Source organism: Pseudopipra pipra, chromosome 3 (genome assembly GCF_036250125.1).
Source record: "Pseudopipra pipra isolate bDixPip1 chromosome 3, bDixPip1.hap1, whole genome shotgun sequence".
Lineage (NCBI taxonomy): Eukaryota > Metazoa > Chordata > Aves > Passeriformes > Pipridae > Pseudopipra > Pseudopipra pipra.
The window spans coordinates 94,770,787-94,786,565 of NC_087551.1; the positions used below are offsets into that span (position 1 = coordinate 94,770,787).

Sequence of the window (15,779 nt, forward strand, 5' to 3'; positions counted from 1 at the left end):
ATGGTTTGAGTTGGGAGGGACCTTAAATGTCACCTAGTTCCAAACCCCCTGTCATGGGCAGGGGTGGCACTGACTAGGTCAGGTTGCCAGGGCCCCATCCGATCTGGCCTTGGACACTTCCAGGGCTCATAGGAAAATTGTTACTTTTTTCTCATTTTTTTCCTTTCTCAGTTTTTCTACTTATTTAGATGTCTTAGTAGACTGCTGAAAGCAGCACAATGTCTCTGCTATAAAACTAGTTTATACTAGAGTCCTAAAAAGACTGATTGATGCTGTTGCTATCAATGAGGGAATTGTGGTGTTTGAAATGCTGTGTGCTGACGAGTTGGAGCATTTCTAAGAGGGAAACAGCAGTGTCTCCTATTCTCCTCCACTATCATCAGCAAAAATATTCCAGAATATAAGCACAGACATCTGCCCCAGCCACATCCTCCCTGTATTTTTCCTCTGTCTTGGTCTTTCCTCCTTGAATAGAATCTATATTTCTTTCTGAAGAGCTATGAGTTCAAACTGGCAACAGGGAGTTGGCTCTCAAAATATATTTTTTGTCTATAAAAATTTTATATATTTTTATTATTTTACAATTTGAATTGTTAAGATGGTCAACTATTTAAGCAATTTAGCAATGTGTCTCTTTGTACTGATGGAAAAATGCCTTCTGCAGAGTGCCTTACAGTCCACCTTATCTGCTTGTCCACAAAAGGAACCCAGCAAGGCCATGCCACAGGCCACTGTGTTTGCATTCTCTGCGCCTCAGGTTTATCCCAGTGCAAACACAACTTCCAGAGGGACACGCACACAGGTGCACAGATTTGGGAGTGCTACTGAGCCGAGCAGAACCACTGTGGTTTATTGCAGTCACCTCAGTTTTTTCTTCCTTGTTCGTGTTTGTTGTGGTCTCACACTGCTTGTTGCTTCTAAGCTGATTATTAAGACTGCTGGAATAGAATTAAAACTTTTGCAGTATTAATATATTTTGTAGAAGTTATATGGCTTAGTTTTATTAAATTGACTCAAATGTACTTTGTAAATATTTTATTTGCTGAATACTGTTTCCAAAGAATTTTGATAGTTACTGATGTATTATGAAGTGGGATTAACAAGATTTTTTCTATGATGTTGCATGAAATTTATTTAAAGTTTTTAAATAGAATTATTTTATCAAGACATCATTTTCTTTCATCTTTGAATAAAAAGATAGTTAGATGGATAACATGGGAATTTTATTTCTTCCCCTTTTGTTTCATTTCAGGTCCTTTAAGTGCAGATACAGACCTTTCAAATCACTATTATGGTACAAACAGCAGTTCGGTTGCAGCTGCTATCCTAGTACCATTCTTTGCTCTAATATTATCAGGGTTTGCATTTTACCTCTACAAACACAGGTAATGTAAATATTGTATATTCAGTAACTTAATAAGTTTTTGTAGTTTTAGTGGGTAACTGTAACTGGAGAACACAATGATAAAGTTTTTAAGAGTACCTTTAGTCTAGAAAGACAAATATTTCTGGGTATTCCTGCGAAGGGGTTCAGTACAGGGCAGTTCTTAATGATGAAAATTCTGAAAAATTAGTCTCTCTGTTAAGGAGCAAAGAACTGTCAACCTTCTTGGTTCGTTAGGCTGAATCAGATTGAAATCTCAGGTCGCATGTTCCATTTTTTCATTTTAATGCTTTATTACATTGAATGTCTGCTGCTTCTTTCAAAATGCTTCTGAGTATTAATCATACAAGGTGAAAAATCCATAAATCCCATGAGGGAACAGCCCATAATGAGACTACCTATAGTATGTGCTGAGTCAGCTAGCAGACGCTACTAGAATTGGCACCATGTCCTGAAATGTAATATAGCCTTTTGTTGGCAAAAACTGCTCAGGAAGAATTTTCAGGTAGCTCCTGTTCTGCAATGGAGAGGGGTGAAGCCTTAAGAGCAGCTTGAATGCACAGGCATTCAGATTGTGAGAAGAAATGGAACAAAAAGGAAATATTGCTTTGAAAGAGGAGGCAAACTCAAAAAAAAAAAAATAAAATATTGTGACATAGGGGTACATTTTGTGGTTTATTCTATGAAATTTGTAATGTCCTACAGGAGTAGTAGAAATATGTATGTATTTAAGAGAGATAAAACTCATTCTTCAGACAAGCAGCTGTAATCCCTCTGTTTATGGTATGGCTGGTGCAGCATTGCAGTTATGCCTACCTTAATCTAATTTAAATACATTAGATACTTGAAAAAAGAGATGTTCCTCATAACTTAATCTTTCAAAGAATATTCTTTCTTTTTTTCTACTTTCAATCAATTTCTTCCATTAAACCACAGTTTTTAGAGGGGATATCAGTGTTACATTACCATCAGAAAATTAAAAAGTTGATTTGTGATGTAAAGTAATTTTACGTCAATTTTATTCTTTTCAAAACTAAGGATGTTCCAATGGAAAGAGAACAGAATCTGTGAGTTTTGAAGGGACTTTCTTGAAATTACCTTAATGACCAGAGTAACAAAAAGAAATTTTCAAAATTATGTGATAGTAGTTATGCCACTAGAGGCTTTCTATGTCAGAGAATTTGAAGGTCTTCTTAGGGGATTTTATGGATGTTTCTGCTGCGCCTACGTCACGTTATCATCATTTAATTAGAACCGGGCTTGTTAAACCTTTTTCACACAGTTTCTGTACCTTTTGTCTGACAGGCAAGGATTGCTTCAGCAATGAACACAGCATCTAACCCTTTCTGAGCAAAATTAAAATATATTTGATTCCTTACACTTAGGAAAGCTCTTAGTTAAGTTTTCTAAGATGCTTTAGTAATTATAAAATCAAAATATGCAGAAATAGACATATTTATGAGTAACAGAACTATTTGTATATTGTCAATTTCCATTACTGACATCTTTCAGTGAAAGCTTTCCCTATCTGCTCCAAAACAGAATAGTTTTCTAAAAAAGTTTGATTTTCAATAACTTGTTTTCTGAAGTTTTATAGTGAAATTCTTTTCTAAATTTTTTTATATTTATTAAGCACCAAGCACTTTTGCATTCCTTCATTTCCTTTCTTACCTTATTTCAATTACATATATAAACTGATATACTGAACCTCCTTGTTATATTGTTCTAGATGTTAAGATATTTAAGATTAAGATAGTAAAATATTGTATCATAGGATATCATCCTATTGGATATATCATAAAGTCCACAAAATTCTAGTTTATTTTTCATTTAATTATTGGCTTAATATGTTCTAACAGAGCTTTGCAAAAAAATGGGAACGTCTTTGAAGTTTTGATATCTCCTTCATAGTGAGGAGATGTGGTTCAAACAAAACAAAAGTGTGGTTCCTTTCAGTATCATTTGACATTGAGTTGTCAAAATTTACATGAATATTAGTTAGGATTTGATCAATCTGATTACATGTGTTTGGACAAGGTATTTAAATGTGTTTATTGTTGGCAGTATTTATAGAGATAGGCAGACATGCTATGAGAGATCTATCTGGAATAACTGAAATTGCTGACACTTATCTGAAGGTTTCTACCACTAGAAGTGCAAGATATTCTGGACACTTGCTGTTCTATGTAGACAGGATGGAAGCATTAGAATGTTTATTTTTAAGGGCTACTAATGATAATTTCCCATCTTTTTTTTCCCCAGAACAAGACCAAAAGTACAGTACAATGGGTATGCTGGACACGAAAACAGTAATGGACAGGCTTCATTTGAAAATCCCATGTATGACACAAACTTAAAACCCACAGAGGCAAAGGCTGTGAGGTTTGATACGACTCTAAACACAGTTTGTACAGTGGTATAGCCTTCAGTGCCCAATATGACTGATTCATAGCCATACCTCTGATGGACAAGCAGTAATTCCTTTGGTGCCATATACCAGTTTCCCTTTTTCTCTTGGCTTTGCTGCTGTAATCTTTAACATCTTCTGTCAGCCTACATGCAGCTAAATTTTCTGGTAAAAAACATGTCAGTCTTCGGGGGATCAGACAAAGAATATTTTTTCATCTTTAAGTTGGATCAAAATGCCTGGCTGCATCTGCTTCAAATCAAGGCACACTCTAAGGAAGACTGCCAAATCATACCAATTTGTCATATTTGATGCCTCAGACTTTCATATTTGTATGTGGTTGGGTGCCTTTCAATGCGTTCTTCTGGGCACTTGGATAAATCCTTTGAGTACTGTGACAAATGATAGCACCACAGATTATCCCTGGGAATATTCTGAAGAAATAAAGCTCTCTTGAAGGAGGAAACAGCCTTCCTTGAGGTTGCATACATCTGAAAATGCTTTACCATTGAAATCTCAAAAAAAATAAGGAAACTTAGAGTGTATTTCATTCATAAGGCAGTTTTGCCAATTTCCCAATCAGCCATTAATATCGCAAAATGTTAATGCACAATTTTTTTGCACTAGGGTGTTATGGCTGACTGAGCAAGATACTGGTAAAAATATACAGGGTTTATACACACTGTCCATTGTATATAGACATTTACTCACTCTTTGCTAAACCAAACATTCCACAATAAATTTACTTGGAATATTAAATTATGAGCCCCATGCTTAGCACCAGTTAAAATCTTGTGCGATAGAGAATAATATTTCTTTGGTCAATTTTTGACTAAATTTCATTGTAAACATGATAACAAGTCAATGGAGACTTTCAGCCAGAACAAGAACCCATTTCTAAGAAATTTTCATTGCCACTATTGTTTTCTTCTGAAATCAGTCATCAATCACCATTGTCAGTATCATACTATTTAACAGCAGGGGGGTTAGCAGCTATTGCTGCTTGCCATGTACAAATGTGAATAGTAATTTATTTTAGATAGCTCATAAAAGCCTGTGAGCCTGTGCTCATAATACAGTCTTCCCTTTTGCATTTTTTTCCATTTTTTTTCCTGTAATATGACATCATTTTCTGATGTTACATGGTACTAAACCACATTACAGTAGCATATATAAACCCAGTGCTAATTGTCTATAACAAGCTGTCATTCAGTTTCTACATTGAACAAAGAGAAATATTCAACTATCTTTCCTGTTTATTTTCAGATTTTTTAAACACACTGCTTAATGCTTTTGTATTTATACAGTTTGACAGAGACATTTATAAATATGAAGGCTGAGTAAATCATTAACATTTTCTTAGAATTAGAGGGTTTATTGAATGAAAACAAACCGACAAACAAAAGATGCCATAGAGAATATTAATTAAATTGAGTTTTAAAATTAGGAAATTACAGGAAATGATGGAGCAAAATCTGGTTTCAATCATACCCATTGAGCTCAAAAACCAGAAAAGTTGCTTTGCTTTTCTTACAATTCAGGGTTGTTTTTTGATACTATTGTTTTGTTTTAGTTTTCTGAATTTCAAACTGTCCTAATGTCCATTTGCTATCAAAAACTGTAGAAGAATGTTTTTGAACTCCATATATGTGTGTAAGTCTGGCTGTTATACACAAAACAAAATGGTAATATAAGCCCAGTAACAGGTTTTTCAGCTAATGTTGCAGAACGCAAAGAAAATAAAGGTAACCCTCGATCAGCTTAACAACTACATCTGTTAGATGAAAAATACCAGCAATATAATACAGTATTGTAGGGCCTCCAGCTGTTATATTCTTCATACGAGCAAGAAGCTCTGAAGAAAATTTAATAAATAATCCTTTCCAGTCAGTTCCTTGTTCATTTTGTTAGTAGTTTTTGGCATCCTTGTTTGTTTCTGAGGTTGTGCAGTAAGTTTCATTTCTCTCTCCCATCTCAGAGCCCTTCTCATTTCCTGAGAAAAAACAAAGTCATCAGATGAAATTTGTTGTCCTGATCCTTCCCCGTGTAGAGGAAATTAAGAGCTTGGCAAATGAAGAGCTTCCATAGGAACAGTGGTCCAGGAAAGGGAAGTTATTGTGTGATTAGAGTTTCTGACAGGTGTTCAAAATTGACATTACTGCTTTGGAGGTCTTCCTGTAGTGGCAACGGCAGAAAAAAAATTGGAGTTTTGAAAACAAGATATGTAGCTATTATTGATGTTTTCTACTCCTGTCCTTACAGTGTATTCTTCAGTGCCCTGTCTCACCATCAAGGAATGTGCTGTAGGATAGGTGCCAGAAAAAAGAATAGTTAAAATATTCAATCTTTTTTGTTGGAGAGTGCAGATCTCATGAATCCTTTATGCAGTGGTTCATTTTGGGGAGGTTATGTAAGGATTACTTATCCAGGGACACTCAAAATAGGGGCACACTGACAAATTATCTTAACAAATTTGCTTGGAATAATGATTAAACAGGAGATTCAGGCTGGAACCCAAGTAAACAAAGCTCTCATAGTTTAATCAGTTCTGTCCACATCCTTCAAATGACTCTCCTTCTCCCCAGTTTGAGTCTTCTGTTCAGGTTGGATCACTTTCTCCTGAAGTCATTATGCAGAGGGCTGTGTTTGCATATATGGTGCTTCATCAGAATGAGACTCTTTAAAATGATGTGCAGTGGCTGGGTAATGGCAGCCAGGAAATCTACTTTTTGAGATACATGCAGAAGACTTTTTCCCCCAGAGTTGACCAGATCATTATGACGAGCTAATAATACATGCTATATATTTTTTTTAAAAAACAGGTTATGTGCTTCAAAGCTGTTAAAAACTGCTGCTTGTATCACACATCTTGCCTTTCTCCAGGCTAGCTGCAATAATTTTTTTTCTTGTGTAAAATATTTTGTAAACAAAAAAAGCTGTTATAAAAAATAAAAAAAGTGGGAGGGTGAGGGCGGGGGCATTGGGGAACAACGCCGGCATTATGATCAAGTCAATCTAATTTTCATTCCCACTATTTCATCTTGCCATTTCACTACATGCTGCTGTGACATGAAGTAGGTGCAAAAGAACTTTTTGTACAGAGATATATTTTTTATGAAGAATTTGTAAAATTATTAAATATGCTGTACTTTTTTGATTAATGTAGGTAAATTGTTAAAAATAAATGTTTTTACAATACAAAAAAATTGTAATTTTCCCAGTAATGTAAAATTTACCATCTTTAGCTGATTTTCAGTTCTGATCCTATTACACATGTATTAATATTAAAGTGGCCTGTTAAAAATAAACAATATTCTCTTTGGGAAAAAAAAAAAAAGAAACAAACGTAAAAGATTGTAATATAGCCTGTGCAATGCCACCTACCTTGAAAGCAAAATCAGAGTTCTAATTAAATATTTAATTTTAGATTTTCATCTTTTGTGTGACCTATTCTTATTTACATTTATGCTTTTAAATCTCAGATATTGAATTTTCATTACATCAGATTGTTCAATAGAGTCTTAATCTTGTCATTTTAAGTTCCCAAGTGTTATGTAACTTGGTAAAAAATTTCAAGTGCTCTCTAGTGAGTTGGGACCTACCTCCTGTTATGTTACACTCATCATGCAGATTTTAAAATGGGACTTAAGCTGTCATATAATTTGCTTGTTTTATTAAAAAAATAACCTGTTTGCTCTTTCACAAGCCTGCATCCTACCTATGGAATTGATCAATCACATGGAGCCAGAGGTATTTCTTAACATCTGAGAGCTAGTTCTTCAAATGTATGTACTTCAAATGAAATAAAAATGTTTACATACATAAATATAGCCACCTATATTAGTGTTTGCAGACTCAATACCTGAAATTCTAAACATTTTTAAACTATTTTAGTCTGTATTCATGTAAAAGATTTTTATATTTTATTGACTTGTTGACAGCTTAACAGAGAGTCAGTCTTCAAGAATATTCTACCCATTTTTTCTTTGGGTATCAGTGGTAGTAAATGACCATAGTTCATTTTTAGGAAAAAAATCAAGATATGTGCAGGTCCTTGCTGCCTTTCTCATCTTCACAGTCTGTCCATCTGGTAATACGATATCTTATAGACAGGTGTTAAAAGTTCTCATCTCTCACAATGATCTGACTTTCCTTTTTAATTAAGCTATAATCTATAATCACTAACACTAGCAATGCAGGTATCGAGACTTTATCTGAAAGGAAGTTGTGATATTTACCTCTTAGCACAAACAGTACTCTAAATATGTTGAACAAGTGAACTACTGTTCTTTTCACTATCACCAAATCACAGTGGCAGCTTTTAAAAATTATTTCCCCTTATGTTGTATTGGAAAATGTAGCATAGTATGTTTAATTCCAGATTCCACACAAACATTTTATAGAAAAGAGGTATTTTCTGTGTGTTGAGTATACAGTTATGTAAGAGCCACTCTCAAGTGAATCTGTAGAGAACAAAAGTATTTGTTTTCTAGCTGGCATCTACCATCTCTGTAGCAGCAGTGAGTTCATAAACAGTATCAAAGCATAACAATTGGTATGACCTACTCAAAGTAAAAAACTACTTTTCTTAAAGCTGTTTTAATTTCAGCATCCAAGAAACTGCATTAGATACACTACTATCTTCTCTAGAATGATTACTAACTTGAAATCCCAGGACCTTGAATGCATAAGGCTCAATGCTTGAGAGAATAGGAATCAAAAGGTGAAAGAGAGAGGTCTTCTCCAGAATAATGCCTTTAAACAAGTCAAATAAATTGCTTTTAAACGTGTCTGTAGTAAAAAAAAAAAAAAAAAGAAAAAAAAGAAAGTAATCATCGAATAATAGAATCTTAGAATGGCCTGAGTTGGAAGGGCCCTTAAAGATCATCTAGTTCCAAGCCTCTGCCATGTTCAGGGACACCTTAGACGCTATAGGATTTCATTCCAGAGGCTTTTATGGTTTTTTAGAGTAAAGCAGTATTACGGTTTCAAAACTTTGATGATGACAGTCTTCAAACATAAAATGGTTTCCACCAAAGAGCACAGGATTGTAGTCTTAACCTCACTATGACATTTAAAAAAAAATAAACAATGGTGATATGCCTAGGGATTAGTTATCAGGCCTTGATTATATATGAAATAAGGAAGTAGAAGATCCTTCTAAGCGGTTATAAATGTATTTGTTTCTTTAAAATTGCAATTATTCTAAATTACAGATATTTGTAGTAAATATATAGAAATGCAAATATGCTTGGAGCCAAATACACAGGGAAACTTGGACTCAGTTTTGCAGTGTTTAATTTCTGGGTGTGTTTGTTGCTTGGCAGAAGCTTCAGCAACAAGTTTTGTGCCTACAATCCGTGAAGAAATTACAAGAGTGGTAACAATTTGCATGTAAGGTCCACAGAGGCCAGTGAGCTGAGTAGAGTCAACTATACTAACCAGGAAGAAATACTAAGAAAAAAAAGAAGAGTATTTAAGCATCTAACTTTTGGCCTGAGGAATATATCACAGAATCACATAATATGCTGAGTTGTAAGGGGCCTACAAGGATCATCAAGTCCAATTCTTAGCACTGCAAAGGACCATCCCCAAGAGTCACATCATGTGCCCAAGAGTATTGTCCAAATGCTTCTCGAACTCTGTCAGGCTTGGTGCTGTGACCACTTCCCTGGGGAGCCTGTTCCAGTACTCAACCACCCTCTGGGTGAAGAACCTTTTTCTAATATCCAACCTAAACCTCCACTGACACATCTTCAGACTATTCCCTCAGATCCTGTCACTGATCACTACAGAGAAGAGATCAGTGCCTGCCCCTCCTCTTCCCCTCACAAGGAAGTTGTAGAGTGTGATCAGTCTCCTCCAGGCTGAACAGACCAAGTGACCTCAGCTGCTCCTCATACAGCTTCCCTTCAAGGCCCTTCACCATCTTCATTGACTTCCTTTGGACACTCTTTATTAGCTTAATATCTTTCTTATATTGCAGTGCCCAAAACTGCACACAATACTCAAGGTGAAGCCACCCCAGAGCAGAGCAGAGCAGAGCGGGACAATCCCCTCCCTCAACCAGCTGGCGATGCTTTGCCTGATGCCCCCCAAGACACAGTTGGCCCTCCTGGCTGCCAGGGCACTGCTGACTCATATTCAACTTGCCATCAACCAGGACCTCCAGTCCTTTTCCATGGCACTCAGTAGTGATGTGTAAATAAGAAAAACACTTGTTAAAAAAACAAACAAACATATAGGTAATAAAAGTGATTACAGTGTGATAAAAGATAATGAAGAAAATCATGTGGCATAATTTAGTCTTGTTGGTAGATTGAGTCTATTTTAAAAAAGTATTTTTAATATAACCTTGAGAATAGTTGAAAATAAGAAATAAAGACATTGAGGTCATCTTTATAAAATGGAAATTAGACATTAGAAAGCAGTAGCTCTGAAAAGGATTTACAAGATATTTAATTGTGATACTGAGGCAAAATATGTGGAATTGAATCAATGGATATAAAACAGGAGTACGGGACAGGAATAGAGAAGTGATCTTTAAACTCACTGCATATGAAACTGTATTAGATTCCGCATATATTACTGCAGTCTGCTTCAGAAATAGGATGTCAGAAAAAACTGAGGGTGTATACAACAATATGCAAATGTGATTTAAAGTCTAGAAGAAATGCCTTCAACAAGAACTTTAAATCTGTTTATCAGAGATCAACAGTGTACAACACTACATCCATGATATTACTAAAATGCTCTTTCATTTAAGAAAAAAGGGTGACAGAAACCTTAGTAGACTTCATATTGTAGCCAGACAAACTAAAGGGGAACACACTTATGAGTGGAGAAAATATACCTGTATATTAATTTACCAGAAGTAATTATGTGTTTTCTATCACTTCATTCCAGCAACTTAAACCTGAATCCTTTCATGTAAGATAGGCAATAGTTCTACATTACAGATCTAGTAGTTCTTTCATGTTTCAGCTCTCTAAAAAAAAAAAAATTAAAGCAAAAGTAGCCTGGGATCTATAAAACATAAGGTATTTAATCTGACTTTTAGAAGTCTCATTCAAAAATCCAAACAAAGCATTTGCCACCTCACTCTAGTTGCATCAATATCAGCAAATTAAATACCCTGGCACTGGAGGTAGTTATCACATCTCAGTCCACTTCTACACTAAGAATCTCTTCTTAATTTCAAAACAACATGACCATATTAACAACTGGAAAGGATCACAGGTTTATACCTGTGAAATACTTTGAAGAGTACTAGGCCACTGTATTAGGGAGGGTTCGAAACATACCAAATCTTGAAACCAAGACACCGTTAAAAGCTTAAAAAAACCCAATATTTATTACCAAGAGGTGGCCAACAAAACAAACAAACCCAAAAGGGAGGAAGGAGAAGAGAAATAAGCCCCTAGCATGACCTCCCCAGTTACCCAGCTGTTGCCCATAAAGTTATCTTACTGACCTAGCATGCCTATAATTACCCATAGCAGAAGCTGCATCCTTGGAGAGTCAGTAAGTTCACAAACTGGCAGGCGTCCCTGCCCAAAGGCAACATTGTCCTTGAAGTAAAACTAGCTCCCCTCCAAGAAAGCACTATCTACTTTTATACAGTTAACTGAGTGACCACAGCCTCCCAGGTGTGGCCAGCACTGCCCAGCCAGAGGCCCTCAGTCCCACCTCCCGCTTATGTAAGTGCATCTCTTCTGCGCATGCGTGAGAACTTCGGAAATCCCCTAACACACGTTCATACCTAACGCACGTGCAGTATGCTTTGGGGGTCTTTCTTAATTGAGTCTGGGGTCTTTCTTAATTGAGACTTCATCGTCCTCCTCCTCAATCTCTCCTTCAAGCGACCTTGGAGGACAATTAGCCAATCACAGAACACCAATTAAAACAGTTTATACAAGAAGCTCTCTTCAAGGACAACTTTGCCATTTATCAGTGTTTGTTTTCCCATAACTTGGCAGGAAAAGAGCAAAACTTTCACAGGTGGCGGGGCCAAACACAGACCAAAAGTATCAGCATAATTAACCCCTGATACAGCCACCTAGGTCAAAGTATAGTGGAGACCATTCTTACTGTTTTACAGCATAGATGAACACACTCCCATGCTCAGGAACATTCTCTGTCACTGCTACATTTCCTAGTATAAATACAGTCTTACGGATTTGAGAGGCTCTAAATGCTGAATTGCTCATCAAGAATGCTCATCAAAAGGAACTCTATCCTGCTATAAAGACTAATAACCACTTTATTTGGCAACTGTGACTAAAAAAGAATAGATGCTGCACATTAGATGAGGAACTTTTTCCTTTCAGTGTGTAATAAACATGGGCAGAATGTGCCCGGTGGACTGAAGTTTTTGACAGAATTTATTTGACAGTATTTAGCAGAAGATCATACACTCATCTGAGAAACCTAACCAAGTTTAGTTGTAAGTAAGGTGAGAAGCTGCTTATTCTAATACAGCTCTAGATAAATCCAAAACCCAAACATGGCCAGCTGAGGCACTCTAAGGTAATGTTGAAGAGAGATGTACTAAATTGTACCTCCATAAATGCAGTATCAGAGTAGAGACTGTTGGGGCAGTAGGGAGACAATCTTAAACTTAGCACAGTTCTACTGAAGTCTATTCAGTAGTACTTTCCGTCTATACATCTTGACTATCCATATCTATAATATCCACATAAATAGAGGAAAAGGCTCAATCTAGACATGGTTTAGTGGGCTGGTGAAGACGAATGTGTTCTCCATCTGGCATTCTGGAGGAAGCTGGGTGTTGATCTAGGTCATTAGGCAGGGAAAATAGGTTCAGGAAAGGAAACAAGGAAGTAGGAATCAAAAGTGGTGGGCATGGAGGAACAGTCTTTCCACAGGACACGGCATTTTTACTGGGTTATAGTATGGATTTCAAGATGTATTCCACATAGACATACTTCTACAGCAGTAATCCATGTGTGAGGGTACTAATGCACAGAATTGGTACATTGGTACTGGCTGAATTACTCATAGGCAACAGCATGGCAGCAGTATGACAACCTGATGTAGAGCTCCCTCCACTTACCTGAAGGGTATTAACCTCTTTTCCAGGCACATTTGAGATAAGATGCTGGATCCCTGCTCATACAAAATGGCTTGTAATACCAAAGAAAAGACATTATGAGGGATTAACATATTCTGTTTAATATGCTTCTTTCACAGAGATACTTGAAGAAGAGATCTTACTTGGTTAAAGGAAGGGTTTGACCTGAGGAGCTGTGCAGAGACAGATTGGGCTGTCAGCCACTGATCATAGAACTAAACAGGTTTATGACAGGACAGAAGGATGAGGCCCTGTTTAGAGCCCTCTGGAAGCGGAACAGTATTCAGGAAAGGTGGTAAGGGGTCAACTGTCAGTCCTACTGGTTTTGTTAAAGGAAGACAAGGTAGAGGGGTGCAGCAAGAAGCATGAGAATAAGACTGTTCAAGAACCCTTTTTTTGGAAGGGATAGATGAAGAAACTGCAAGAGCTCCTGAATCCCTCAGAGAGATATATCTGAGAACCCTCAAAACAACCAGGTTTAGGCTGATCATCTTGACATTGTTGGAAAAATTAAATTGACAAATAGGAGTTCACTTCCCTCACCCCTTCCAGCCCCAGCTATCCTTTTCTGGTGCATAATATTTAGTTTCTGTTTGTTTTCTGAGTATTAGACTTTTTTGTTATCCATACACACTCTCTTGATCCCCTTCTTTTTCTGTCTCCTTTCTCTGTAACTCACCCTCCAGTTTTCAATGACTTTATGAATGAAAAAATATAATTCATAAGGATTTTGTTTGTGACTTTTCATTTCAGGAAACAGTAAAGTCTGGTTAAGGTGAGAGATGTACCTGAGTGATTGGGAGGGGATTTCAAAGCTTGATATGGTTAGGCAAGGGTGAAGAATAAGCAAAAGGATGGGGTCAGGTAAGTTGGCAAAGAATTTGTGTATGGGGAATGGAAAGTGAAGATGAACAGTTTCATCTATTTGAGGGGGGTTTTTGTTGGTTTTAACTGCTGCTGTAATGTAGCAGGCTTGATGGACTGCAGCTATCCTGCTTGTGACTGACCTAATTTATAATCTGAGATTAGAAAGAATAAGCAGCACTGGCCATCGTAAAACCCTAAACTTGCTTGATGAGTTGACATTCACTTAATAACTTTTACTCAAAGAAATAATTTATATATGTGCATTCATTAACTCTGTCCCTCTCACACACACATACATGCACATTTACTTTTCATTTTCTTCAGAGAAAAAGTCCAAACATTGTTCCTTCTTCCTGTGAACTCACATAGTAGCTGAAAGACATATATGCCGGTAGTAAGGAAGTAAAGGAAGTAAATTTAAAATTCTTTTAAAATTAATTAAGTCTACTTTCAGGTGAAAATACGTCCATATTCATACAGGATGGAAGTATGTTAAATCCACAGAATGACAAACTCATATAACTTGAAGGAGACCCCAGTGGCCAACCTCCAGCTTAAAGCAAGGCCAGTTAGAACATGCTCAAAGCATGTTCCATTTCAAATACCTGCAACAATGGAGATTTCACAATTTTTCTGTTTCCACTGATGTGCTGTTCCTCATACAGGGTCAGAATTTCCCACATTCCAATTCATGTCCAGTGTTAATTGTCCTACCATTGTGAGAAGAGTCTGGCTTGTAGACTGCAGAGACATCTCCCTTTAAACTTCCTCAAGGCTCATAAGTTCTCTTAGCCTCTCCTCATGCGTGATATGTTCCACATTGTTATTAAAAATAAAACCTAAAGGCTTCACCTATGCTAATAAATAAAACAGTACCAAAGAGCACTCTGGTCCTGAGAATAAACTGTTGTAGCAAGGATTGAACCTGTATAACTGGAAATCAGAAAACCAAATAAAAATTCAAACCTAAGAGTGGAAAAGAGAGATATATACAAGGGCCTTAAGAATTTATTTCAAAAAATATTAAGGTAAATTAGTGTTAAAGAAAAAAAGACAAAAAACCAAACACTTGTAAACTATGGATCATTCAGAAGAAATAAGACTTTAAAAAACTGTTCCTTTTTCAAAACCATTTCTGGTCTTTAATTACAGTGGAATTTTTTGTTTCTTTGGTTGGATTTTTTTTTTCCAGGTACATTAAATGGTAGTTTGCTGAATACATCGCTTCATTTCTCAGATTTCTAACAAATCTCTTACAAGTACTATTTTTATACTCAGAATCAAAGATTATTTTAAAGGTCATGTTAAACTGAAACATTAATCAACACAAACTCAGAAATGTCTAATATATAGTGCACCTGTTGCATTTTCTTTCAGGTTTTCTATAATACCTACACTAACAAACTGATATTGGACAGAGCAACATTTTCATGAAATATTGCAACTGATGAAGGAGAAGAGCTATGGTATGTACTGTACAGACTTTGCAACATATACTAATAACCACAGTCAATATAGAAAACCTTTTCAATTGTAGAAATCTTTAGAGCACAACTTTCTTTACGCTCTCTTTATTTTTAATTATTTTTACTCACACTCCATAAGTTTCAATTTCTTATTCTTTTAGTTCTTCATGTGCTGTCTGCTTTGTTGTATAGACTCTATATAAAGTTACTAAATTTGGTAGCAGATATATTTCACTTTCAGATTTATTCTGCATTTCAGTAATAAGGAATAAATCTTCATTTCAGGGAAATTTTAAAGGAAAGGGGTTGCTGTGAAATACTTAATAGGCGCTTAAATGTTTCATATTTTTAATTATATTGAAGTAGCTAATCTGTATATGCAGAGATCTTACACTTGGTTTAAAGAATGCTAAGTTTTTGTATGAATACAGTGTTTATGTCCTCACAAAAAGTTTACTTTGTGTTAAGCTTTTCCACAAAACAGATTCTTTTCTGTTACTGTCAACAGATTTACATCTAGCTGATATCCTAAGCCAAGCCAGGCATCTTTTGACAAGATAC

At 36.0% G+C, this 15,779-nt stretch overlaps 1 protein-coding gene across 2 annotated transcripts in view; it reads left to right on the forward strand.

Moving 5' to 3' along the window:
- CSMD1 (CUB and Sushi multiple domains 1) overlaps positions 1-7,225 on the forward strand; it is a 1,077,872-nt gene extending 1,070,647 nt beyond the window's left edge. For both annotated transcript variants that reach the window (XM_064650377.1, XM_064650376.1), the window contains 2 exons: positions 1,253-1,385; positions 3,647-7,225. In XM_064650377.1, coding sequence (XP_064506447.1) covers positions 1,253-1,385; positions 3,647-3,806 — 293 coding nt within the window. In that variant the 3' untranslated portion in view covers positions 3,807-7,225. The remainder of the gene's footprint in view (positions 1-1,252; positions 1,386-3,646) is intronic.
- Positions 7,226-15,779: the final 8,554 nt, after the last annotated feature.